The following is a 27,930-nucleotide window of genomic DNA, read 5'->3' as shown; positions in this document are numbered from 1 at the left end:
CTGCTATCCTGACACTGTTCTTTGTATACTTTGATTTTATTTCTTGCAGCACTGGGTGTTCTTACTTGGTAAAATATAACTGTCTGTTGCTTTATTCTAGTGTATTATGCCTCGGGCTGTAGTATTGCAATGTTTCCAGAGGAGGGTGCCGTTATCTCACAATCTCTTAAGGACCAAGGTAGAGCCTGATTTTCCAACAATTTTACTCTGTGTATTTTATTTAACTTTTTAACTGTTCTTTAATTTCTGTTCTCTCACTCTTCTTTTGCAATCCTGCTGTGAAGTTTCACACTTTTTTTCTTTAAATTTTCTTGTATTTCCGATATTAATTTTAGTGTCATAAAATCTGTTTTGTTTTATAGATTGGACCAGGAGTAGGCAAGATACATGCCTGTCCAAGTATTTTTGCCCTCCCCTCCTTTGATTCTTATTTACATCTCTCACTTTTCCTGAATAGGTATTTCTGTGCTGGCATGATTTCTTTAAAGACGTGTTACTACTTTGTCATATCAAGCCTCAGTTGGCTGTATCACACATCTATGAAGACAGACACTCCTATATTTTTATTTATTTTTTTTGCTTATATTTTTGCTTTATATTTGCTTTTTTTTTTTTTTTTTTCTTGCCAGGTCTTGAAGTACTAAAACAAGAAACCTCTTTGGTTCAAAATGTTCCAGTACTTGGAATGTATCAAACTCCATCTGAAGGAGGAGGTAGAATTGTTCTTTATGGGGACTCTAACTGCTTAGATGACAGTCATCGTCAGAAAGGTACTGTCTTCCCTGAACTGGTACTATGTAGGATCATGTTTTGTCAATATTTTTAGAGGAATGCATGTTTTTTTTTTTTCAAAACATGTCAGTTAATAGCTTCTGGAGACAGAACTTCCCATTAAATTACTAAAAATTGTGATTCAATAAAAATTCAAGTGCCAAAGAGAAAAAACATTAAAAATTCACTGGTATAGATCTGAGCAGTTTTAAGCATTGTCAAATTGGCATATATGCCCTTATTGTGTGGTATGGACGAATACAGTGATTTAATATCTAAAGCGACCCAATGATAACTCTGGTCCCAAGATATATTCTGTAACATACTCAATAAATGTCCTGTGTCTCTAAGATAGGAAGGTTGTTGAACCACAAAACGTTGAAGAATAGCATTGACCCAATCAGATAATCCACTATTAAGAGATCCTATAAAAGCTACTATGGGTCTGCTTTCCGGATTCTCCATAGATACATAGGGTTGAAAAAAGACCAGAGTCCATCAAGTTCAACCTTTCCAAGTAAACGCAGCACACACAAACCTATACTAACCTATACACTCACATACATAAACCTTATATACCAACATCAATACTTACTGTATATTTTAGTATCCACAATAGCCTTGGATATTTATGCTTGGTTAAGAACTCATCCAAGTCCCTCTTAAAGGAGAAGAAAAGGCAAAGTCACTTGGGGGTGCTAAAATGTTAGGCACCCCCAAGTGACTTAAATCGCCTACCTTGTACCCCGGGCTGGTGCTCCTGATAGGAGAAAACAGCACCAGACCCAGGGTACCTGTAGAGAACGCTTCCTCCTTCCTACTCACGCTGCTGGCAAATGTCCCGGACAATCACATGCGCAGTAGAGTGAAAAGCCGACTTCTCTGTTAAAGCTCTGCTTTTCACTCTACTGCGCATGCGCGCGCGGCGAAACAGGAACGAGGAAGCGCTGGCAGCTAACCCGGGCTGGTGCTGTTCTCTCCTAACAGGGGCACCAGCCCTGGGTAAAAGGTAGGAGATTGAAGTCACTTGGGGGTGCTTAGGCACCAGCCCGGGGTACAAGGTAGGCGATTTAAGTCACTTGGGGGTGCCTAACATTTTGGCACCCCCAAGTGACTTTGCCTTTCCTTCTCCTTTAACCTTTTTTCTGCCAATGACGTACAGCATACGTTGTTGCAGATAAAGGATACTGTCTGCAGATGCGGCACTTTTACACACATTTACACCTTTTTTTTTCATTTTGCACACTTATATACACTTATACACACTGTCACACAACTTTTACATATGTACACACATGTATACACAAACACTCACAAAAACTTTTTTACTTTTTTTTTTGTTTCTTTTCTCTAAAAACTGTTTATTTGACTGTGTGACTATTGGATAAGATATTCTGACCACTAATTATGCTGTCATGTAACTACTTTGTTGTTTCCCAATTTAAGTGGTTTTATTGCATTTTTTATCCCTGTATTAGTTTTCCTGATCTGTTTTTAACATAGTTTTGCCATGTGTAACTTTGGTGTAGAAAAATAATTTTACCTGTTTTGAATTTACTTATTTTTGAACATACCACAGACTTTTGTATATCTATGCATATTGGGCATCAAACTGTTCAGTAGACCTTAGGTGTTCCTATTTGGGGGTGATTTGCCATTGTATGCAAGAAATTGTGTGAGATAAATGCGACAAATTGCAATTTTCTGAAATGTCATAAAATGTAAAAAAAAGTCATAAAAACCACTAACTAGGAAAGCTTTGCAGATTGGTACTTTGGTGTAGAAAGGACTTTTTTTTTTTTTTTTTTTGCAGAAATTGAGTTGGCAGCTGGTAAAATTCCTATGCACTATTTTCATTTGGGTGCCTCTGTACACCGCATACTTTGGTAAATCTTTGCATATTGGGCATCAAACTGTTCAGTAGACCACTGGCATTCATATTTAGGGTGATGTGTCATTATATGTAAGAAATGTTGTAAGATAAATGTGGCAAATTGCAACAATTTTAGGCCTTTTTCAGTCATAAAAACCATTAACTTTTGTGAAACAGTACAAAATGTTTTAAAACTGTCTGGCAATACAAGTTCCACTTTGACCAAAACGACTGGCAGTGAAAGGGTTAAAGGCATTAACAGAATCTGCCATTACAACATCACTAGGAAGGGCATTCCACAACCTCACTGCCCATACTGTGAAAAACCACTTATGCTGCTTAAAAGGAAGCTCCGTTCCTCTAATCTAAAGGGGTGGCCTCTGGTGCACTGATCGTTTTTATGGGAAAAAAGAACATCCCCTATCTGCCTATAACCCCCTCTAATGTACTTGTACAGAGTAATCATGTCCCATTGCAAGCGCCTTTTTTTCCAGAGAAAACAAGACAGTCTAACCTCATAGCTTAAATCTTTCATCCCCTTTACCAGTTTAGTTGCATGTCTCTGCACTCATTAATATTCTTTTTAAGGACTGGAGCCCAAAACTGCACTGCCATACTCAAGGTGAGGCCTTACCAGAGACCTATAAAAAGGCAAAATTACGTTTTCATCCCTTGAGTCAATGCCCTTTTTCATACAAGGCATTCATCAGATCATAACGATAATTAAGATATGTGTAAAAAAAAATATGAAATTAAAAGTAAAAAAAACAAAAACAAATAAAAGCCGTTCTAGAACACAAATATAAAAATAAATTGTACCTGTTAGCCCATGCAACCCCAAATACATTAAAAAAAATGGCCCTAACCAAAGCCAAAGTTACATATGCATATTTGACCACAGTTGACAAAACTGCTTCATTTTAGCACCTTTAGTAATTCAGAGCTTTAAAATCCAAAAAACTTAAGGGTTTGCATTTGGCTTATCTCTTTTTCAATTTTACCTTATGTTACATGCATGATCATAGGATATGCCTCCCCATTCACGCAGACATTAAGAAAATAGAAAGCTAAGGTTAGTGCCAGACAAGGCTGCAAAGAAGCACAGGGTAAGAATCTGCCCATACACTGGCACTAGGCTGCTACCTTGCCTGCACCCAGAAGCATTGTCTCCGCCCAGGTGCAGGCAGAAGCAGCAGATATCAGCCAAAAAACAATAGACTTGGGCAGAGACAAGTGCAGGTAAGGTAGCAGGCTGCTGCCAGTGTAGGGATAAAAACACAGGCTAAGAATAGGCATATGTGTCACTAGCCCAAGGCCAATGAATCTTTACTATGAAGATTGCTATTTTAATAATATGATTTTTCATTAGAAAGGTGGCTCAGCAGACCAAACATTAATGTATAGGCCTATCACTATTTTTCTATAGTTCTCGTCGAAGGACTACACACAAACAATCATTTACTGCAAACTTGCCCAATCCATTTTATGAGGCGGTTTGTTACACCAATTTCTTGGACACACACACTCTGAAAATTGTATAAAGCTTTTATCCAAAGACAACATCAGTTCTTGATATAACATACTAGATACAACATCAGGAAGAATGAATAATGGTGAAATGTATGAGAAATTTAGAACAGGACCCTCTTTATATAGACTAAAGTAAAATGAACAAAGACAATAGAAAAATGAAGTAAAATGGATAAAAGTAAGCAGCCAGTAGGAAAAATGCAAAAGAAATGGGGGTAAACATAAATTGTAATAAAAGCAGCTGACAGCATGAGAAAGCAAAATGGCTGAAGAAGCAGGGGAAAGTAGTTATAAAAATGTAAATAAGAAAACTGAGCATATATGGAAGACAAGAAAAAGCTCATGGCAAAGGAAGAAAGATAATGAAATAGTTCAGAACTCCACTTTTAAAATGGTAAAGACAGAGGTTATAAAACAGGCATAAAAAAAAAGAATAAGTAAAATATAATAATGTTATACAACTCCAAGAACTAATTAGCACACTACTCATTCGACACACAGGTGACATTTGCCACCACCAATATAAGCAAACTGCAACATTCCTTCTCCATTTCAGGCAGAATGCTGCATCTCCCCTACATTCACACCTTCATACTCTTTCTTGTCTTCTGCAAATTGGTAAACACTTCCCTCTGTTGCCTTCTGGCTTAACATCAGGGATATCTCTCTCACTATCACTTCAACCCTGTAAAAATTAGTATCAGGTCATATTCACTGTCACCTCATTTTTGTAAACTAGAAAGTTAGTTTCTTTGCCACTGTGTCTGTAAAATATAATGTTATATCTTATCCCACTGTCACCTTAACAGGAGTTGGTTCTTCTCCAGCATTCATTCTAGGCTACCTTTTTTACATAGACAACAATATTCTAATAGAGCCACATATATTTCCTCAAACTGTCAAATATCCAACTTTTTTTTAATAAAAAAAAAAAACACATAAGGTCAAATACAGCATCTGTTCAAAAAATGACAATATTACAGTGGTGACTTACCATGGCATTATCATATTTAGCATAATTGTTTATTGACATACTATTTATATAGTAAATAAAGTACCCCCTTTTGTAAAATTTAAGGCTATTATAATTCACCAAGCATACAAAAGCACAAGGCCAAAGGCCAAGTTTATACAGGTCATGGAACTCCAAGGTGACTTCTAATATCCTCATATTTTTCAACAGGCTGCCTTATTTATTATAATACACAAGTTTCAGCAAGTCACATGAAATGATATCAGTAAACACCAGTTATAACTGATGACATCACCAAGCACCATTTTAAAGCATATAATTTACAGGATATTCATGGCTTTTATAAATATCATTTATATATATATATAGATATAGATATAGATATATATATAGATATAGATATATATATAGATATATATATATATATATATATATATATATATATATATATATATATATATATATATATATATATATATATATATATATATATATATATATATATATATATATATATATATATATATATATATATATTGGTATATATCATGTTCCTTGAAAATTAGTGCAACTCCTTTAGGAAAATGTACTTTGTACAAATGTGGTAATCTAAATCTGTTATATATATATATATATATATATATATATATATATATATATATATATATACACTATACTAGTCGCTGTGACTAATCATCTGCACTCTGCGCTGATTAGTCGCCCCAACCTTTTTACTAATCGCCGTGTGTGTATTTGCCCTTATAGGCATCAGAGTTAATTCTGTTAATTCTAACAGCAGATTTCAAAATAACTGTAGAGTTTCTTCCAGGAGGGCCACAAAGTGTGTGCTTTAGTTGATCACATTTAACATAGTGTCTCTAATAAATACAAAATCTGTTCATTATTTTAGCAGGTTAATTACATGCTGTTTAAAGCTATTATAAAAATCTGCTTCTGTATCTACTCCATTGCACTTTGGGTTCTGGCAGACTCAGTAATTCAGGGAGTTTTGTCATCCAATTGATTTTTAGCTTACAGACCAACAAAATGCTCTGAATTGCTTACATTTGACCATACTTTATTGCTCACTATTGTTTGCTTAGACTGCTTCTGGTTGATGGATGCTCTTCTTCAGTACACATCCTATGGAGTGATGCCACCAAGCCTCAGTCATTCAGAAAACCGTCAGAAACCTCCCTCAGGAGAAGGAATTACTCCCCCAGAGCGACTGGAAGGTGAGTCTACAGTAGGTAATATGATGATGGTATTTAATCTTTGAAAGTTTTATGTTGTGTTCGCCTGTCGCTACAGTTTTATTAAAAATGATAGCTAAACCTATTGGCAATATGGCAGGTGACAGTTAAACTTTTGTGGCCCTATTCATAATAGCCATTAAACTATTCAGAAGATCCCTGGCATTCATATATACAATGTTTTATTATTCTACCTGTAGAATTGAGTATTTTGAGAAATATTTTAAAATAATTACAACTGGCAATTTTGTTAAAGGATATTGTCATGATTTTTATGGTGTACTTTTTATTTCTAAATTACACTGTTTACATAGCAACAGTTCAAGATTTTCAGTACTGGTATGTAGGCAACTATCAGTTCATTGTGCCTGATTCTGAGCTTTCAGAAGGAGCCACTGATACACATTAGACCTGCTGATTTGCTGCTGGGAGGGGGGAAGGGAAGAGGGCTGATATCACTCCAACTTGCATCTCAGCAGTAAAGTGTGACTGACGTTTATCAGAGCCCAGGTCACATGGATGTAAAACCCTGGGAAATGAAGAATATGGCTAGCCCCATATTGAAAATTAAATATAAAAAAATGTTTTGTGTTTTTGAAAAACAGATTTTGATGTGGGATTCTGCTGGAGATGCTCTGTTAACTGATGCAATTTAAAAAAAAAAGCATGTTTTCTCATGACAGTATTCCTTTAACCCTTTCCCTGCCAATCACGTGCTGGCATAAAAAGATGTTAACCTCCAAACACGTAGGAGCTACGCTCAGAGAATGAGCGCAAGGTAAAGAACCCCCTAGAGAACGAGCAGAGGGGGGTTACTAGTGGCCCCTGGGGCGCAATCGCCCAGGGGCCCCATAGAAAAAGTCGGGCATGTAGATTCTACGTGCCAGATTTTTTCTGCTCTCTCCCTCCCTTCCTGCGCTCCCCCCCCCGCTTCCTGTGCAGGCTACTCACCACTGCAGCTGCTGTCCCTGCGTCTCCTGTCTCCCTCCTGTGATCTCCAGCGATCTTCAGCTCCTTGGACCCCAGGTAAGTGCCACATACACACACAAACACGCATACACACACATATTACACTTATACTCACACATACACTTACACACACATACATTTTGGGGGGGTTGGGGGGTTTCACACTTTCACAGCACTTTCAGCACTCACACAGTTTTTTTGGGGGGGATTTTAGCGATTTTACTGCATTTCATATTGTTCTTTGTTACTTGTCTTGCACATGAACATTTTGTCTGCTGTATTTCTATTTGGCTTTCTCTGTACCCCACATAGTTTGGTAAATCTATGCATATTGGGCATCAAACTGTTCAGTAGACCCCTGGCGTTCATATTTAGGGTGTTTTATGTTGGTACGTTATGAAATGTGGGGTACATAATGGGGCAAAATGCAAGCTTTGTGACAATTTTCAGAAATGTTATAAAAACCAATCTGTTTAGCATAGCTTTGTAGTTTGGTAGTTTGCAGTAGAAAGATGTATTTACCCATTTTTGTTTTGTCAGAATGTGTACTTTCGGAAAATGTATGGTTTTCTAAGGTCTCCGTACTGTTAGGGGGTCTTATGGCACATAATACACATACCGGGCGCAAAAACTGCACGAGCCGGAGCGTCATTCGTGAAAATTCCTATGCACTATTTTTATTTGGGTGCCCCTGTACTCCGCATAGTTTGGTAAATCTATGCATATAGGGCATCAAACTGTTCAGTAGACCTCTGGTGTTCCTATTTGGGGTGATTTTCCTTTGTATGCAAGAAATTGTTTGAGATAAATGCGGCAAATTGCAACATTTTTAGGCGATTTTCTGAAATGTCATAGAAACCACTAGCTTTAGGAAAGCTTTGCAGATTGGTACTTTGGTGTAGAAAGGACTCTTTACCCATGTTGGATTTGTCTGAATGTGTACTTTCCAAAAATATATGGTTTTCAGGGGTTACCCTACATTTCTGCAGTTTCTATCCCACATAAAACTGCCATGTGGTTATGAATTAGGTAAAGGTAAGCCATGAAATTAGGGTGCACAAGGTATATTTTGGGATCTCTAAGTGCCATGTGCTTTGATAAACCTATGTACAGTGGGAATCAAACTGTTCAGTAGACCTCTGGGGTTCATATTTAGGGTGTTTTATCTTGGTACCTAATCACCTATAGAAAATAAGATGCTGCATATTGGAAGTTTTGAGGTGATTTTTGGAAATGTCATAAAATCTGCAAACCTTTGCGGCTTGGTACTTTGGAGTAGAAAGACATGGGTTACCCATTTTAAAATTCGGGGAACGTGTACTTTCCAAAAATATATGACTTTCTGGGGTGTGTGTACTTTTTACTAACTTTATCCTACATAAAATGATGTAAATGTGTTGATTTTGCAGAAGCTGAAATGATAGAAATGACGGATCATATGGGGTATGTTCACATTGGGGCCCCTACATGCCACATACTTAGGTAAACCTAAACATATTGGGCATGATATTGTTCAGTGGACCCCTGGCGTCAAATTCAGGGTGTTTTATCTTGGTACCTAATGATACATGGGAGATAAGATGCTGCAAACTGGAAGCTTTGAGAGAATTTTTGGAAATATTATCAAAATTGCCAACTTTAAGAAAGCTTTGCGACTTGGTACTTTGGAGTAGAAAGACATGGGTACCCATTTTATATTCGGGGGAATGTGTACTTTCCAAAAATATATGGCTTTCTGGGGTGAGTGTACTTTTTGTAGCTTTATCCTACATAAAATGATGTAAATGTGTTGATTTTGCAGAATCTGGAATGACAGAAATGATAGATCTTATGGGAGTATGTTCACATTGGGGCTCCTACATGCCACATACTTAGGTAAAACTATACATATTGGGCATCAAACTGTTCAGTGGACCCCTGGCGTTCATATTTAGGGTGTTTTATCTGGTTACTTTATGACCTGTAGGAGATAAGATACTATAGACAGGAAGCGTTGAAGCGATTTGTAAGAAATTTCACAAATTTTGATAAAAAACAATAACTTTAGGAAAGCATTGCAACTTGGTAGTTTGGAGTAGACAGGCAGTTCTACCTATTGTGGATTCCACAGAATCTGTTCTTTCTAAAAATTTCTGGGATAAACCTTCTGTTAGTGGAATTTTTGATCTTGAAATCTAAAGTATGCAGCTTTCTGGAGCAGTGCTTTGGAAATTTGGTAGTGTACTGCTGGGAGTTCTTGACCTATACAAGTGAGAAATCTCCATAAAACTATATATATTTGGTATTGGCATGTTCAGGAGACATGGGACTTTCCAAATCAGTTGTATTTTCGTGCATAAAATAATTTTTGTTTCTGGTGTATGTGTTTATATTATGGAAAATATATTTTTTTTTACATTTTTTTAGACATTTAGAAGCCTATATCTTTTACAGAATTGGAATTACACAAAAATTCCACCATATTTTGAAAGCTTAGGTTGTCCTGAAAAAAATGATATATAGTTTTTCTGGGTAAACTAAAAGTGCAAAATGTTCAAAAACTGTCTGGCAGTAGAAGTTCCACTTTGTTCAAAACAGCTGGCAGTGAAAGGGTTAAAACCACTAACTTAAGAAAGACTTGCAGTTTATTTACCAATTTTGATTTTTTTTTTTAGGATGTTAACTTTTTCAAAAATTAAGTATTAAGCTAATGGCAGTCTAGTCCACTGCCTTCCACTTGCTGTATGCGTGTGCACTGAAATGGACTGGCACTTAAGGGCTCTGGCACACGGGGAGATTAGTCTACATTTTCACCGGTGGGATGTCATATCGGGGAGATTAGTTACCTGCAACAAGGAAGATTTGTCGCGGGCGACTAAACTCCCTCGTGTGCCAGAGCCCTTAAGTCAAACCATTTAAGGAAAGTGATTAGAGTGGAACACATTTTTAGCACAGAACTGTATAATTAGCTAAAAATTCTTAAGCGCAAGGGCACATGGGGCTAGTTGTCAGCCTGCACCCGGATGCAGGCACAATTGAGGTCCCCATACACAGGCCGATAGTAGCTGCCGATATCGGCCCTTTGGACCGATTCGGCAGCTAATTGGCCCGTGTTTGGGCACTTCCGACAGGCCTGCCCGATCGATATCTGGCCTGAAATCGGCCAGATCTCGTTCGGGCAGGTTAGAAAATCTAGTCGGATCGGGGACCGCATTGGCTCGTTTACCTATACCCGTCTGGTCCTGAATGTATAGCTAAAAATCTATGCCATAAAGCAAGGTGGGCCAAAATTGAAACAAAATTAGTTTGATTTGTGTCAATAATAAACTTCCTGTAAAATTTGCCAAATTGATTGTGACTGTTTTCCAGGCAACCATTTGCATCGCTATTCTAAAGTGTTGGAAACCCACCTAGGTGACCCTAAACCACGGCCTTTACCAAACTGTCCACATCTTTCCTGGGCTAAACCTGTGCCCTTAAATGAAACAGCTCCCAGGTAGGTGTTTTTACATGTGCTATGTGTTTATGTAGTGTGTTATTCTTGTGTTTTTTTGATTTGACAAAAGATTCATTGGGACAACGTGTTTTAGTAGAACAAAAGAAAATTCTAGACAAAGGAACTTGCTATTTGATGTGAGAAATCCACAGCCCAGTGTTTTTATGCTACAGTCAGTCAGTGCATATACCTCACAGAGCAATTGCATTTTCTCGGTCTTTGCTTATCCAAGAAACAGCCACATCTGAATGTATCCTTATTCTTTAACAGCTTCTAAGTGGCTCTTTGGTGCACATTACTATTTTATATAATCCCCACAGTTTTTAACAATAAATGGCAGAGATCTTTACTTTTTACTCTAAGAACATAGCAGAAATCCACCTACTCACTCTTTATTGGTATTGCTTTCATACAAACATAAGCTTTAAATGTGTAGTGCCCCATTATGCCAGGCTTTGCATTTTATGCTATTGAAATATGTGTCCAGTCATCAAGTATCCAAATAACCATATCCAATACATTTATACCCATAATGCTATTCTTAATTTTTTTATTTTTTTTTTATTTTTTTGTGCTCCCCTTAGTAACCTGTGGAAGCATCAGAAGCTGCTATCTATTGACCTGGACGCATTGGCTCTACCTAGTTTCCGCCAAAATCGTCCACAAGTGAGGCCACTTTCTCCAGGAGAGAGTAGTGCTTGGGACATTCCTGGAGGTTAGTGACAGCCAGATTTTCCAAATTTTAAGCAAGCCATCTAAAACAGAACAGAGCCATACTAATCACCTTATCGGGGTATCCCCTATCTCGAAATTTTTGACACATTTTCTGTTCTTGTATCTCCCGTTCCTGGGTCTCACCAATCTTTTGACCCTGGAAAGTTGACTCACTGGGATAGAATTTTTTTATGCGTTGGATGTTGACTCTTAAAGTGTAAAATTTGATTGCGATCCGTAGGTTTCGTAAATAAAGAGGTACATAAATGGCCCTCAGCATTTATATATTATATATATATATATATACATATATATATACACAAATCCAGAAGTATAAGGTGCACACCAGGATTTTAAATATAAAACATGACTTTTATTGCATCATACTGATAAAACAGATCAACGTTTCGGTCTCCACCTAAGACCTTTATCAAGACCATAACTGTAATTAAAATCAGCGAATAAATAAGTAAAACCTGTGACACTCACCCACCGACACTCCCCCTCTGCAAGGGTTCCTGACCGCAAATCCTAAAACAAGTCAGCCGTGGGAGCTCTCCTGCCGGGACAAAGGCGTGCACGGGAACAAGAACGACACGACCAGGATGGAAGTTCAAACTTGTTCAGTTTATTCTTACGTGATTATAGCTTATATACCCTTTTTGAGTACATGCAGATACAAAGGAATCATTTCCAAAAAATAGAGTAGAACCTCATTATCCACAAGGACGTTCTTCAAGGACGGCCAAGGCGGGACATAAATTTTACATAGAGTACACAGATAAGAAAAAGTTACTTTTTGAAGGTTCACATCCTGTAAAATGCAAGCTATGCAAAAGTACTAATTGGGAAAAACAATTATTATGGGATGTTCAAGCCTTGCTGTCTGCTATTACAAAATGGAGGTACATTTGTAAAATGGAGTATGATATGCTAAGCATCAAAGTATCAAAGTATCAAAATACATGCATATATGAATATATGAATATATGAATATGAGAACATAGGATATTATATCAAACCTTACAATCCCTCCTTTTATCACGAAGTGATAACATATTGAAAATGAAATCTATGGAGGGAGAATTTTAGGTACCCTCCCTTTTATCACGAAGTGATAACAATTAAAGTTAATCATTATAACATGAACAACACATGCGGATTAATGAAGGCACACATTGGATGATAATTAGACAGATGATAATAATAATGACAACCTCGATAACAGTCTTGACCCAACCGCTAATGTCTGGGAGCCAGCTAGTGAGCCAGTCCCACCAACCTTGGTCTTTATGTTGGGTACTGTTGTTAACCAAACCGTGAAGTATGTCAAGCTTTTGGTTAATGGCTTGAAAAGCAAATAATTAATCGCGATTTTGTAATACTGCTTTTCTAATGTCTCCTAAGTCAGTCAATAGATTTGCAATTGCAGTGCTGGTAGCGTTAATGCTCTTAACTATGATGCAAGCAATTTTATTAATTTGTTTATCCTGATATACAGTCAATCCTGGTATTCCTACCAATGAGAATCCTAGCGCTATTAGTTCAGACTTAGCCATTAAGTGTAAGTCTGACTCGCAATCTTCAGGTAGTTGTTCATAATCTGTGCCTCTCTTAGGGCGTTGGGCCTGGGTGGTGTGTCTAGGGTGGGTTGTGATTACATGACATAGTTGTTGTGATGTTGGTGCATTCAGAGGTCAGCCTACTGCACACTGGGTGCGGGTCAGTACTCTTTGTCAAACGTGCCTAAATACACGCGGGGATTTCATTAATGTTACAAGTCATGTTATAGCGTATGTCACTTGCAGTTACATTGTAGGTAATTATGGAAGCAAAATTTTGATGTGCAATATAAACATATATGAGGACATGTGTTTCAGTATCAGAACCTTGCACTTCAGAGTCGTTATTTGTAGCATGAAGAATGTCAGTAAGCATAGTAGTGGGAGTAGCAACAGCTACAAAACAAGTCTCAATCAGTTCAGTTGTACTAGTGACATCCTTTAGGCACATGTAACTAGTGTTAAGAACAACCCGTGCCATGTATTCCCACAAATTGTCATCACGTATGTTACGTATGTTTATCTACTGTTATGTTCCTGTTGGGCGGTCCAGAGACTGTCCACACAATCAAGGTAGCTCCTCAGGGTGATATGCACCCATGGTGCTGAGGAAAATGATAAAGTAGACAAATCCTGCTAAAGCAAGAATTTTGCTGAGGACAATGATGAGGTAGATTTCTCAGACTCGACCTCTGTTTCCTGGGGTGAGGGTTGGGTAGGTCACAAGGGGGGTTGCCGTCATCATCTGAGGATGGGGTATCCTGTGGAGTAATCCTCCAGGGGGCCCTCTTGCGTGTATCCATTGATTGCTGTCAGATGTCAGGATTGCGGTTCTGGTGATTGACTATCACGGTCGTGGGATCTACGTATGGGGTGGTTCCACCTTCCTTTGAATGGAGTCTCCGCATGAATATGATGTCTCCTGGTCGATATGAATGTGTAGCTTCCTGTCAATGAATAGGAAAAGAGAAAGAAACATCACCATAGTGACCATTCAAAACTTTATCAACTCAGTTACATATTGTTCCCGTATCTGATCCAAATTGCCTGGTATAATGACCAAGGGAGTCCTTGTCCACGGAGTGGGAAAAGGCTTACCCCAATTTCTCACTTACTATGACTTTCCTTTTTACATGATACATTTCAGTGTTTTACTTGCTGTGACTTTCCTTTTTATATGACACCATGAACTACATAATGAACAGTGGTGCTGCATGTTTCTGGAGACCTATAATCCCTCCTTTTGACCAGAGACCATTGTCGTCGATGGTCAACATATTATCCTGCCAGTATATTATATCTGCAGGTGTGGCATATAATTGTAGCTCATATAAGAGCAAATCATGTGGCAGAGATGGCAGCACTCATAAGGCAGTAATATCAGGCGGGGGCTTATCGGGCGGGGGGTCGGAAGGATGGGCAGCCACTGGCGGTAGAGTGCCCACGGCACTTAACTACCATTAAGGTGTGTGGAAGCATAAGGGTTTGTAACAACTCTTCTATATAAGTAGCATGCGCAATAGGCTTACCATCAGCACTTGTGAAATATAGAAAGTTGTAGGATAGAATGAGGTATTAGAAATAGAAGACTCAACAGCTACCGTGTAAGCTGCTAGCACCCTCAGGCAGGCAGGCATGCCTTGCACAGTGGACAGTAGCACCTCAGAGAAGTATGCTATGGGTCTTTAACCGTTTCCGTGAAGCTGGGCTAAGACTGCAGCCATGGTCTTACAATTTTCCCTGCAGTACAACACAAAAGGCAAATTGTATTATATATTAGTAGGCAGACAAGTGCAGGTGCCAATGCCTCCTGTAAAGCTTTAAATGCATTTGTGCCAGTTTCAGTCCATTGCAAATTGTCGGATTCAGAGTCTGTAAGTATGCTCCTTAGAACGCTGTCAAAATCTGAGCAGCCTGGAATCCATTGTCTGCAAAAACCAACCGTGCCCAAGAACGTGAGCAATTGTTCTTTCGGTTGCTGCTTGTTTATGGCTGAGATTGCGTGAACTCTCTGTGGGTTTATTAGCCTCTGCCCCTGTGATAGCAAGAAACCCAAGTACTGTACAGATGGTTTGCAATACTGCACCTTTTTAATTATACCATGTGCCCCTCCTCACACAGGTAAGTCAGCAGTGAAATAGTGTCTCTTTCACAACTTTCTCGGTCTGCACTACATAACAACAAATCATCAACATATTGCAGGGGAGTTGACCCTGACTGATATCCCCAGCCCTTTAGAGATTCGCGGAGTACATACCCATAAATCACGCTGCTGGCGGCGTACTTCATTGCTAATTGCGCAAAGGTGATTGACGCCGATCGCACGTGAAGGCAAACAAGGGCCTTGTCTTCTCACTTACTGATATAGAATGGTATGCATTCCCTAAATTTATGACACTGTAGTATATTGAGTCTGAAGGTGTAGAGGTAAGTAAGGGGTTAATGTCTGTTACAACGTGTACCATCGGGTGCATGAGTCTGTTGATACCAGGGATACTGTTTTTGATAAGCAGGTGTGTGGGTCTTTAAGAATGTTTTGTAGGGGGTACAAGACACACATCCTACATTGATTTTGGAAAATAGCCCACACGGCAGGTTAATTTGACCTAATGGACAAATGTCCGTACACTAATATAATTGTGCCATATGACCTCTAATATTCTCTGAAACCTTCTTGTTTACAGGCTAATACAACTGCCATAGACTGTCTATTAAACCATAATCCTTCCATTTCTACATGCATTAACCCTGACACATATGTCTAAGATAAATAAGGCATGAGGCTATGTATTAGAGGAATGTATCAGAACTGTGTAATACAGAAAAGGATATAAGTTATCATTGCACGGATGCAAGTGTTCCTTCCAGAACTGGGATCTTTTGTAGTGGGAGGTGTGGTTCCAAACAAATTTCTTTAGTATCATTTAGTCCTCGAGCTGCAGTTCCCTCAGTGAAGGTTGGATCTGGAACAAAAGAGAACACCTAACCATGCACTTTAGTTAGTTCACAAATTAATTGAGATACAAAATTAGTTAAAACATCAGAGTGTAATTGCAGCTGTTGGGGAAAGTAACACCTTAATCTGGGAGCTGATTGAAACAAAATTTTGAAGGCGACAGTTTACAGCCCCTTCTTAGTCGATATCTAACACTGAACAGAGCTACAGGCAATTTGCCAATAAATTTCTGACTCGGTTTTGTTCGTCTTGCTCACACTCTAACATCCCTTCCTTAGGGTGGCAAGCACACTCCACGGGTGAGTATGCGCTGGAAATAGCATTTTCCCAAATCTTTATTATACTTTTCCCTAAATTTTCTTGTCCCACAGGGAAATGGACATTAAGCCGGTAACACAGAATGTCCGGAACACTGGGCATTACACATTTCCTACCCAGGTAAACTTCAGGATACCCCCCTTCCGTGATACTAGCTAGTCGCCACCCCCCTTCTGTAATACTAAACAGAAGTCCACATACGCAATTATTACACGACATATCTTCCCTGTACACTGTACTAGGTTAACCCACCAAAGCTAAGATATTCCACACACAATCCAGTGTAATTACCCCCACTCCAGCATGCACAGCGCTCAGCTGGAATGTAGCTATTAACCCCTCTAATGCCTGCACATAAGAATCCTGTTACTGACCTTCACAGGCACAACTTCAGACGGACGGTTAACAGAGACCAATTACAGGGAGACACAAGAATACATAGAAACAAGAAACATAAATCAGGCCATAAATACCAATGTGCAGGTTCAGATAAAATGGGCTGCAGGCCAAAGGAACCTGTCTTTGCTGGCTGCCAGGAAGCCACTTTGGGGATTACAGACTAATTCACAATAGGATATGGGGATGACACGGTAAAGAAACTAAAATCTAAGTTCCCACCGTGTCCCGGAGGTGATCAGTCTCCGTCCCATCCCGTGTCAACTGTCCGGAACCCTTATATTTGGCTTAAAGACAGACAAAACCTGCAGTCTCACATTGAGCTTAAATTTTTTAAAGACATAATCAGTCCTCACGGTATTTATTCCTGTTCAAATTAGTTCAGCAAAGCGTGTGGGTGCGCACCGAAAGAATCATACTGACACCAGGTTCAGTATTCCTTGCAAGTTTATCATGAATGTGTAGTGATAATTTCTTAGAAATTTTATTTCATTTATTTTCAACTCCTTATAATGAAACTTAATTGCAACAATTCCGTAAAAGCAAAAACCTTATTAGCTCAGTCAGAGGTATTCCTTAATGTTGCAATAAATTTTACATGACCGGTTTAAAAATATAACATTTACTTCTAAAGACAATAACAAAGACACAACACAGACAAACAGTAATTCATCCAAGAGTATCGCAACAAGAAACTCATGCCTACCTAATGCCCCTCCTTTAGAGGCTTTGAGCTTACCAAAAACTCCTTATTACCTTTGGCTACTTCCCGCGATTAACTCTTGCCGTTAATTTCCAAAAAACAAAAGTATAAGCACGCTTGGCAAAGCAAAGTCGTTAGGGCTGAACTGAGATCAAGGTCCCAACAATACCCACAACGACTTGCGATCACTCTTAATGCCCTGGGTGTTTATATGAACATTTATATATTTTACAGTACAATATTGGCAGATAGAGAAAAATAAGAAAATCCCTTAAGGAGGCTCCCAGTGAAATATAAACAAACCAACTTGAGCGGCCAAACTCCTGCTACCGCAGCAGGCAATAAATCTCATAAATCTTGCGTTACCAAAACGCAAATAAAACCTTGCACTACCAAAGTGCAACTTAAACCTTGCGTTACCAAAACGCAACTAAAACCTTGCACTACCAAAGTGCATCTAAAACCTTGCACTACCAAAGTGCAACTAAAACCTTGCACTACCAAAGTGCAACTAAAACCATGCGTTACCAAAACGCAAACAGAACCCTGTGCTACCGCAGCACAACTAAATTAACCTTTTATATGCAGACTTCAATGGAATGCTGCAAAAACAAGGACATGGCGGTGCCGCAGCCGGACAGAGTAAGACTCAAAATGAATAGAGTTATACTCACTTGTCCAGCTGGCGACACCCCACTCCTGGTACCATAACTGCAAGGGTTCCTGACCGCAAATCCTAAAACAAGTCAGCCGTGGGAGCTCTCCTGCCGGGACAAAGGCGTGCACGGGAACAAGAACGACACGACCAGGATGGAAGTTCAAACTTGTTCAGTTTATTCTTACGTGATTATAGCTTATATACCCTTTTTGAGTACATGCAGATACAAAGGAATCATTTCCAAAAAATAGAGTAGAACCTCATTATCCACAAGGACGTTCTTCAAGGACGGCCAAGGCGGGACATAAATTTTACATAGAGTACACAGATAAGAAAAAGTTACTTTTTGAAGGTTCACATCCTGTAAAATGCAAGCTATGCAAAAGTACTAATTGGGAAAAACAATTATTATGGGATGTTCAAGCCTTGCTGTCTGCTATTACAAAATGGAGGTACATTTGTAAAATGGAGTATGATATGCTAAGCATCAAAGTATCAAAGTATCAAAATACATGCATATATGAATATATGAATATATGAATATGAGAACATAGGATATTATATCAAACCTTACACCCTCCCTGATCACATGACAGGAATAAACAACCCTGTATAAGGGATAAATAATAATTAGGATCATTAAATACAAGGGGAAGTTTGCAGTGTGTGAAATACAGTATTAAAAACCAAATCGAACCTAACTACTGGCAAAAACATTGCATAATACAGAGCATCAAAAAGGACAGCCAGCTAACACGAGAGAAATTATACAGGGATATCACTAATACCCCGCTGTAACTGATAGCCTATATATCCCCTCACATTTTTTAGATGTGGAGCTCTTTAGGAACGGTGGGCGACTGGATTTTACTCTGTTCCGGAAACCCACCGATAAGAATGTTTTATTACACTATCAAAGTAGTCACCCTGAACCAATGAAGAAATCATTACCCATTTCCCAATTCTGTAGGGTGCTAAGGAATAACTCGGTACAGGAGCTAGCTGAAAGACAGTTGGGGGAAACATGGTCGCGATTCAGAGATAGGGGTTACCCTGAGAGAATATTACAACAGGCCCTTAAAATTGCACATGAGAGGTGTACGGGGCCCAAGAGTATTAGGACTAGTGGGGCTCGGTTGGTTTTTAGTACCAAGTATAATCAGCGCACTAAATCCCTAGGCAAATGTGTCAGGGAACAATGGAACATAATTGGCGCTGACAGTGATTTGAGAAGGATAGTCCCTGAACCACCTATGATTTGTTATAAAAGGGATACTAACCTCAGGGATCTCCTGGTGAAGAGTGACCCGGTAAAATGTTACTCACAACAACGTGGCACTTGGCTCTCAGGGGCTAAACAGGGATGCTACCGATGCCCGAACTGCACATCGTGCCGATATATGACACCTGGGGATTCCTTCTTGCATCCCCACACAGGGAAACGGTATAGGATTAGACAGCACATTACCTGCACAACCACACATGTAGTGTATTTAATCACATGTCCCTGTGGGTTGTCATACGTGGGCAAGACGGACCAAACCCTAAGGCTGCGAATGGATGGGCATCGGTCCGCTATCAGTACAGCCTTTAGAGATGGTACAACAAATAAGCCGGTGGCTAAGCATTTTCTCGAGAAAGGGCATAGGTTACCCTTGTTCCATTATATTGGTATTGATCATATCCCGCCCCCTGCAAGGGGAGGGGACCGGGCCAGGCTACTTCTCCAAAGGGAGGTATTTTGGATTAAGAAGTTGGGTACCCTAGCACCGGCAGGGCTGAATGAACATTGTTCGCTGCTGTGCTTTTTGGATCAGAGGTGAGGTGTAGTCCTATGTGAGGGGATATATAGGCTATCAGTTACAGCGGGGTATTAGTGATATCCCTGTATAATTTCTCTCGTGTTAGCTGGCTGTCCTTTTTGATGCTCTGTATTATGCAATGTTTTTGCCAGTAGTTAGGTTCGATTTGGTTTTTAATACTGTATTTCACACACTGCAAACTTCCCCTTGTATTTAATGATCCTAATTATTATTTATCCCTTATACAGGGTTGTTTATTCCTGTCATGTGATCAGGGAGGGGGAGTGTCGGTGGGTGAGTGTCACAGGTTTTACTTATTTATTCGCTGATTTTAATTACAGTTATGGTCTTGATAAAGGTCTTAGGTGGAGACCGAAACGTTGATCTGTTTTATCAGTATGATGCAATAAAAGTCATGTTTTATATTTAAAATCCTGGTGTGCACCTTATACTTCTGGATTTGTGGATAATTGGATACACGGAGGTAGCACCTAGGTAATTTGCATTTATATGTTTGGTGTGCTGAAACTCTTTTGGACTGTACATATATATATATATATATATAATATATATAATCTCTTTGACTGCTGTGTTTCCTAAACACACTTTCACATATCCTCCGCCCCCTGTTTCGACCCGTGGGGCAGAAAGCTTTTGCCACACAAGGAGAATTCACACAGGAAGACTCAATTTTCCTTAAAGGGATCATTCTTACATCATTTAAAGGAAGTTTCTGCCAGGATGGAGATTGTCATGTGAAGCGGAGTAGCCTCTCCTAGTCCTCTGACACGAGGAACAGGACTGGCTCTGAGGAGAAGTGACAGGAGTGCGTCAGAAGAAGCTCTTGCAGAGGTGTTAAGTTCAGTAGTGGTACCAAATCAGGAAACAAAATTATGGTCAAGTCCTGGCACAAGGTCAAATGCGGGCAGCTATCAGGCAGGAATCCACAAACGAACACAAAGTCGGCAACAGGCAAGAAAATTTGAGGAAACAGCTCAGATTACTCAGCAAGGTGACCTGAATGCCAGCGTCCATAAATGCAAAGTGCGCATGCTTTCTGGCGTGCAGGCGCCCATGCTTATGTGAGCCATGCACCTATGTCCATTTTGACATGCACACCAACGTCTATTTTGCACGTGAGCAGCAGCAACCCAGAAGGTCAGGTGTCGCTGAAATGAATTGCTGTACAGGATGTGTTCGGTGGTGCTGAACCTAGCATGCTTGACAGTGCCCCTTCAAGGCGTGGTCCCCAAATGTGCTCACGAGGGGTGAGAGTCATGAAACCTCTTTATCAGACAAGCAGCATGTATATTACCAGCTGGTTCCCACAAATTCTCCTCTGCTGAATACCCTTTACATTGAACCAAATACTGAAGTTGGCCTCTTCTAAACCTTGAGTCCAGAATGGTTTGAACTTTAAATTCCTCCAGACCTTGTACATTAACACCCAGGAAATACATTCTTCATAATAGGCTTTAACAATGAAGAATGAAAGACAGGATGCACCTGTAGATTTTTGGGATGCTTTAACTTAAAAGTCATGGGATTTATTTGCTCTAAAATATAAAAAGGACTGATAAACTCCTGACTGAGCTTTTTAGAAGGACTAGAGGGTTTGAAATGAGACGTAGATAGCCACACCTGATCTTCCACCTTAAATTCTGGATTCTTTCCCCTTTTTATGTCAGAAAAATTCTTAAAACTGCATTGGGCTCATTGGATCATCTGGTTGAGAAGTTTGGAGTTAATGATCAAGAACGTTAATCTTTCCTCAGCAGCTGGCTATAAAACTTCTCTAGGCAGTCTCGGCAGAACAGTAGGGTGGAACCCATAATTGAAAAGAAGTCTGTTTGAAAGATGAGTGTAATGAAGAGAAAACCAATTGTGATGAGTGGAAAAACATCTCATATATTGTTCAAGAGTTTGGTCCATTCAGTCTGTCCATTCATTTGTGGATGAAATGTGGTTGTCAAGAACTTTAATATTAAACTTTCTTTATCAAAGAGATTTCCAAAATTTAGAAGTGAACTGGTAATCCATGTAATTGAAAAATCTCCTTAATAAAGGCCTCCGCTGTGGCAGATGCAGAAGGAAGACTTGTTGGAATAAAATGTGCCATCTTAGACAGTGTATCGGTAACAACATATATCATATTGTATCCCGAAGAAATAGTTAAATCAACAATAAAGTCCATAGCAATACTCTCCCAAAGATTTTTAGGCACTGGAAGCGGCTGTAAAAGACCCATTGGACAAAAATTGTGAGTCTCACAGGATCTTATGAAAAGACTGCAGTCCTTTACCATACCAGTCCAAAAAAAGTATTGTTGAAGTAAGTCTTGAGTTTTCTTAATACCGAAGTGAGGGATAAATTTAAGGGCGCATAGGAAGGAACAAAGATCTTGCCTTGATGTAAAAAAAAACAAAAAACTTTTACGCAAAATAAGACCTTCAATCTTAGGAGAAGAGCTTTTTTTGTCTTTCTTTGCAAAAGAAAAAAGTTGGCAGGTCTTAAAATAGTATCCTGGAGAGGGCTCTGGAAAATGATCATTTTCTGGAATCTGGAAATCAGCGTCCGCCAATATTTTTGGCTTCAGGTCCATACGCGACATGGAAGTTGAACCTCAAGAAGAAAAGAGCCCACCCATCCTGCTGGGGTCTAAGTCGCTTTGTCGAACTAAGGTATTCTAAATTTCCATGAAACTAGAATGGGATGAGATGCACCTTCTAAGAGATGTCGCCATTCCTGAAAAGCTCACTTGATGGCCAGTAGTTCCCAATCTTCAACATCATAGTTCCTGTCGAAAGAAGAAAGTTTCATAGAAAAAAATGCAGTAGGATGAAGTTGCCCTTCTGGATCAACCCTCTGTGAAAGGATAGCTCCAATGGCAACTTCTAAAGGATGTACTTCCAAGGTAAACGGTTTAGATCTGGATGAATGAGGACTGGAGCACAAGTAAAACAAATCTAAAGTTTCTCAAATGCAGATTGGGCCTCAGGAGACCAACAGAATCTCTTGCTGGAACTGGTTAAATCCGTAATCGGCGAAATAAAGTTAGAAAAGTTCCTGATAAATTTCCGATAAAAGTTTGCGAAGCCAGCAAACCTTAGAACCACCTTACGAGTTGTTGGTGGAGGCCAATCCAAGATGCCAGAATTTTTTTATTGGCCCATTGAGATACCATTAGTTAAAACCGAGGAACTCAATAGTTGTCTTTTCAAATTCACATTTCTCAACCTTGGCAAACCATTTATATGTACAAAGTATAGAGAAGACCATTTTTCATAGCAAAATATCATCTAGATAGACAATTACAAATTAGTCAAGAAAGTCCCAAATATATAATTGACAAATGTTGAAACGTAGCAGGAGCATTGCAAAGACCAAAGGGCATCACCAAATATTCAAAATGACCATATCTGGATCGAAAAGCTGTGTTCCATTCATCCCTTTCAGTAATACATAGAAGGTTGTATGCTCCACGAAGATCTAATTTAGAGAAAATTCAGGCAGACCATAACCTTTGAAATAATTTGGGGAAATGTAAAGGATACCAATTTTTGATAGTGATTTTGTTCAATTCCCTGTAATAAATAAACAGCCAAAGAGAATGGTCTTTCTTTTCTACAAGAAAGATACCTACTCCAGACGGAGAAGTGGATGGCCTGATGAAGCCCTTCCTGAGAATTTCTTCAATATACTCTTTAAGAACCTTGAGTTCTGGCTCAGAAAAAGCATAAATCCTCCCAAACTAAATATTTTCCCTGGGAGTAACTTGATGGGACAGTCATATATACAGGGTGGGGGTAAAATCTCAATCCCCTTTTTATCAAACAAATCGTGAAATTTATGATAAACTTCACCATGAGTCATTAGACTGAGGGAGAAGAGGACCACCTTCTGTAGGAAAAGTCAAACACAGACCAACCAACAAAGTTACTTTACCAGAACACCAGTCTCTCACAGGGGTTATGACGCCTTAACCAAAGGTAAACCTAAAATAATTGGAAATAAACCCGAGCAAACCATATCAAAGCTAACAGTCTCTTGATGCTGTGAAAATGTTATTAACAAAGGGTAAGGAGAAATAGGAGAACAGTCAGGCAATATTATCAGAAAAGAATCTTTCTTGCAATGCAGAGGTATCCTATGATGGACTACCTGGGAATGGCCCAGGAAACAGCCGCATTCTCCGGAGTCAAGGAGAGCTTGGACCTTGAGTTCCCCTCCTGGTCACTGTAAAACAAGGGGCAAAGTAATGAGTTACCCTCCTTGCACACAAGTGGCACTTAGAAATACAGAATCAGACAATTTACTAGGCTTGATAGGGCAGTTGAAGAGAAGATGACCAGGCTCTCCGCAATACTGACATAAATTCAAATGTCTTCTGCTAAGTATCTCTCCAGGGGTTAAAGCAGAACGAAGAGTACCAATTTGCATGGGTTTTGAGCCCTCAGCCGCAGGGACAGGCTTAGCTAAAGTAGTCTTGAGAGAGAGAGAGGGGCCTTACGAAGAATCCAACTAGGACGACAAGCTCCGGCTCTCTTCATATGTCTTTCTGTCAGGCGACAGTCTATTTGGATAACCAAATTTACTAAATCATCTAGGGAGTCTGGAACACCCACTCGGGCCAGTTTATTCTTAAGTTCTTCGGTCAAACCGAGGCGAAATTGATGCTTTAAAGCAGAATTGTTCCATTCAGTGGCGGAAGCAAATTCACGGAATTCTGAAACATATTCCTCAAAAGGCCTCCTTCCCTGGTGTAGAGCTCTTAAAGTGACCTCAGCAGTCTCGGCTCTCTTTGGATCATCATAAAGAGTGGCTATTGCTCGAAGAAAAGCCTGTAGATCACTAAGTAGCGGGCTTGTTGTTTGAGAAGCTGATGTGCCCAGACCTTTGGATCCCCGGACAAAAGTGATAATCAGCAGTCAAACTTTTGTTTGTTCTGAGGTGAAGGAATGAGGCTGCAGAGAAAAATGTGAAGACATCCCCTGGAGTCTGCATCTGTTGGTAACCCCGGTGAAGATCTTGAACTGCCTGGGTTAAAGGAGCAATTTTTTTGAACAAGTATATCCATTTGAGAAGCTTTATCCATTTTACTGGCTGAATAATGCAGTCAGGATGGAGATTGGAGTCATACGAAGTGGAGTAGCCTCTCCTACACTGGCACTGAAACAGTCACCTTCTTTCCAATTGGGACAGAAACATACAACTACCAACTACTATCACATATAGCCACACATGCTGAAACTTCCCCTTCAATACCACCTTCAATAGCTTTATTGCCAGCAAAACAATCACTCTCCGTTTTACAGGCAGTTTGTGCCTTTAAGCACACACTGGTAAAGTATTGCCCTTCTGTAAGCCCTGCAGGGTTGTGTTTCCTAACAAACTTTTGGCTTTACCTTTGAGCACATGATCACTAGACTCACTATCTGCCCTTTTGCACACAGTCTGGCACACACTCAGTGACATCATCTGTATCAACACTTAACCCATCTCACACAATTAATCTCACTGGAGACCAGTTCTATGGCTGGCAGATCCTCACAAACAGAATCAGGAGGTCATTCTACATTTTCCTCACTCACCAATTCAGATTGTCTGGCTCACCCAAATGTTACTATTTTCAATTTTTTTGGACACTCCATCTGAGCTACTACAGGGCAACAAAGTGTTACTCTTAATACATGGTTTAGCACAGAACTTGAGCTCTTTCTGCTCAGCAGTTCTACATGCAGGCTCTCACTTAAACCATTTGCAACAGATCTGCAAAAACAGATTTTGTTCTGTTTTAACAGACATAAAGCAGGTTAAACCCACTGCGGTTGGCACTCCCCCAGTTACATGGGAGTAAGAGAAACAATAGGGTTTTCTGAAAGTAGTTCTAATGTGTACATTTGTTGGTTCCAGAATAACATTTTAAATTGGAGAGTGAATTATTTGATATGTAAACAGTGTAATTTAGAAATAGAAACATACACCATAAAGAATCCCTTTAATAATCATTTTTAAAGTATAATGTGTAAATGACTAATGGACAATTCTCAAGCAAAAGTCACTGTATCACCCAACACGTACTGCCTGCATTTTATTTTACAGCACTTAGGTTACCTATCAAGTGCTGCTCTTAACTCTGGCTGCTTTTAGTTGCAAGCATCTCTGAGATATTACAAGAGTTACGAGAGTTTACCAAAATATTTAAACTCTGCCAAATTCTAGTCCTTTTAAATAGTGAAATTAATTTAATTAGAATATTTTCTTTTGTAGAGAATGTGTATGCCTCATAATGTGTATCACATATCACTGTTCCCCTTTCAGGTATTATGCCTGGACGTTATAACCAAGATGTGGGCCAGACCATTCCAGTTTTTGCATTTCTTGGGGCCATGGTGGTCCTGGCATTCTTTGTGGTGCAAATAAACAAGGCCAAGAGCAAGCCAAAGAGACGGAAACCACGAGTAAAGAGACCTCAATTAATTCAACAGTTGCACCAACCAAAGACTCCATCAGTTTGAGCTAAACCATTCAGAAAGTATGTATATGTGCAGCTGTGTTCTGATCAACATCTTCCCCACAGTTCACTGCTTCCGGCAAAGAGAGGTATATGGAATTGCTATAATGCTCCCTGGACAATGACCTCTTTATAATGAGTACTGACTCTTAACGTCAAATGAAGAAATCTGATCTAATACTGACCAAACTGAGACCTAGTGGTATTGTCTCAATGTTTATATTTATTATGAAGAAAATACCCTTATGGGCTCAGTTCTACCAAAAAAAGGGGCATTGGGGTAGAATGCAATATTGTTTGAGGACCTGTGCTTGGCACAAACCAGATCATGGGAACTTCTGGTGGTCCGTGACTTTATTTTTATAAATATCTCTGGCAGTTTTGTAATTCTTTGTCATTATTTCACCGTTGTTGGTGGAATGAATTTTCAATAAATATGCATCATATAATGAAGCAAAATGTATAAAATCTAGTGGTCTGGCACAGTGTTATTCTGTAAGTTCTTTGTGCTTTACTTTCAAGGACCAGTTATACCAAAAATGATCAGGGTTTCTATGCATTGAAATATGATATACTGTTACCCTGCACTGGTGATTATGTGTTTGTTTCCGAGACACTACTACCGTTTATATAAATAAGCTACTGTGCAGCCATGAGGGTCATCTTTTCAAGCTAAAACTGGGCCAAGTTGAAATTTAGACCAGCTTTGTTGAATACAGCCGTTGGTGCCCTTACAACGAAGATACAAAATAAAAAGGTTTTCATATAAAATCATTCTTAGGCAATTAACAGTACATTTGTAAGTGCTGAATAAACAGTTTAACATTTAATTTTTTAAGGAAAAAAAAAAAAGAGGCTGTGACCACAAATTCTTTCACTAAGAATACTGCTGCTTCAATATACATTTAACAGAGGGACAGAGTTTTACCTGAAACTTGTTTGCTTTCAAGATTGATATCCCCAAATGGTCGCCCTCTTATGGGCTCCCCTGGGATCACCTGACTGTAGCTGGGAAGGTTAGAATTAACAATAAAACTAAACCCTCTGTTGATCTGTATTTTTCTTTTTGTTAGGGTTGGTGTTACCAATCATTGAAAGCGTTTTTAGTTGTGGGTTGAAAATGGAAGAACAGGTTAATCAAGTTTTGCTTTGGATAGGTGCTTCATTAACATACTAAGGGTTATTATAAAGGGGATCGTAACTTTGAAGCAAGATGGTTTAATTAAGGTGGCACTTTGTACTGTTACAATGTGCTATATTATTTGGGACATTCATTGCAGATGTTGCTGAGATATGTATTTGGCCATCAGTAACCATGCTCAGTAGGGGCTAAAGCTACTTAGAAATCAATAAACAAATGTATCAGATGTTATCATCTTACCCCCTTAGTGAGCTGTTTCTGGAAAACGTGAGAAGGTGGAAAATGACATTTAAAGGAAAAATGTATACTCCGGTTTAACATA

General features: G+C 39.2%; 1 protein-coding gene across 1 annotated transcript in view; it reads left to right on the top strand.

Moving 5' to 3' along the window:
* mbtps1 (membrane bound transcription factor peptidase, site 1) overlaps window positions 1-26,938 on the top strand; it is an 88,346-nt gene extending 61,408 nt beyond the window's left edge. The window contains exons 17-22 of the mRNA NM_001079323.2: window positions 101-178; window positions 630-770; window positions 6,251-6,382; window positions 10,718-10,844; window positions 11,429-11,559; window positions 26,275-26,938. Of these exons, the coding sequence (NP_001072791.2) occupies window positions 101-178; window positions 630-770; window positions 6,251-6,382; window positions 10,718-10,844; window positions 11,429-11,559; window positions 26,275-26,471 (806 nt within the window). The 3' untranslated portion in view covers window positions 26,472-26,938. The remainder of the gene's footprint in view (window positions 1-100; window positions 179-629; window positions 771-6,250; window positions 6,383-10,717; window positions 10,845-11,428; window positions 11,560-26,274) is intronic.
* The last annotated feature ends 992 nt before the right edge of the window (window positions 26,939-27,930 follow it).

This window comes from Xenopus tropicalis, chromosome 4 (genome assembly GCF_000004195.4).
Source record: "Xenopus tropicalis strain Nigerian chromosome 4, UCB_Xtro_10.0, whole genome shotgun sequence".
In the NCBI taxonomy this organism is placed as follows: Eukaryota; Metazoa; Chordata; class Amphibia; order Anura; family Pipidae; genus Xenopus; species Xenopus tropicalis.
Note: the sequence above shows the minus strand (reverse complement) of the source record. Positions and strands in the feature narration are given on the sequence as shown.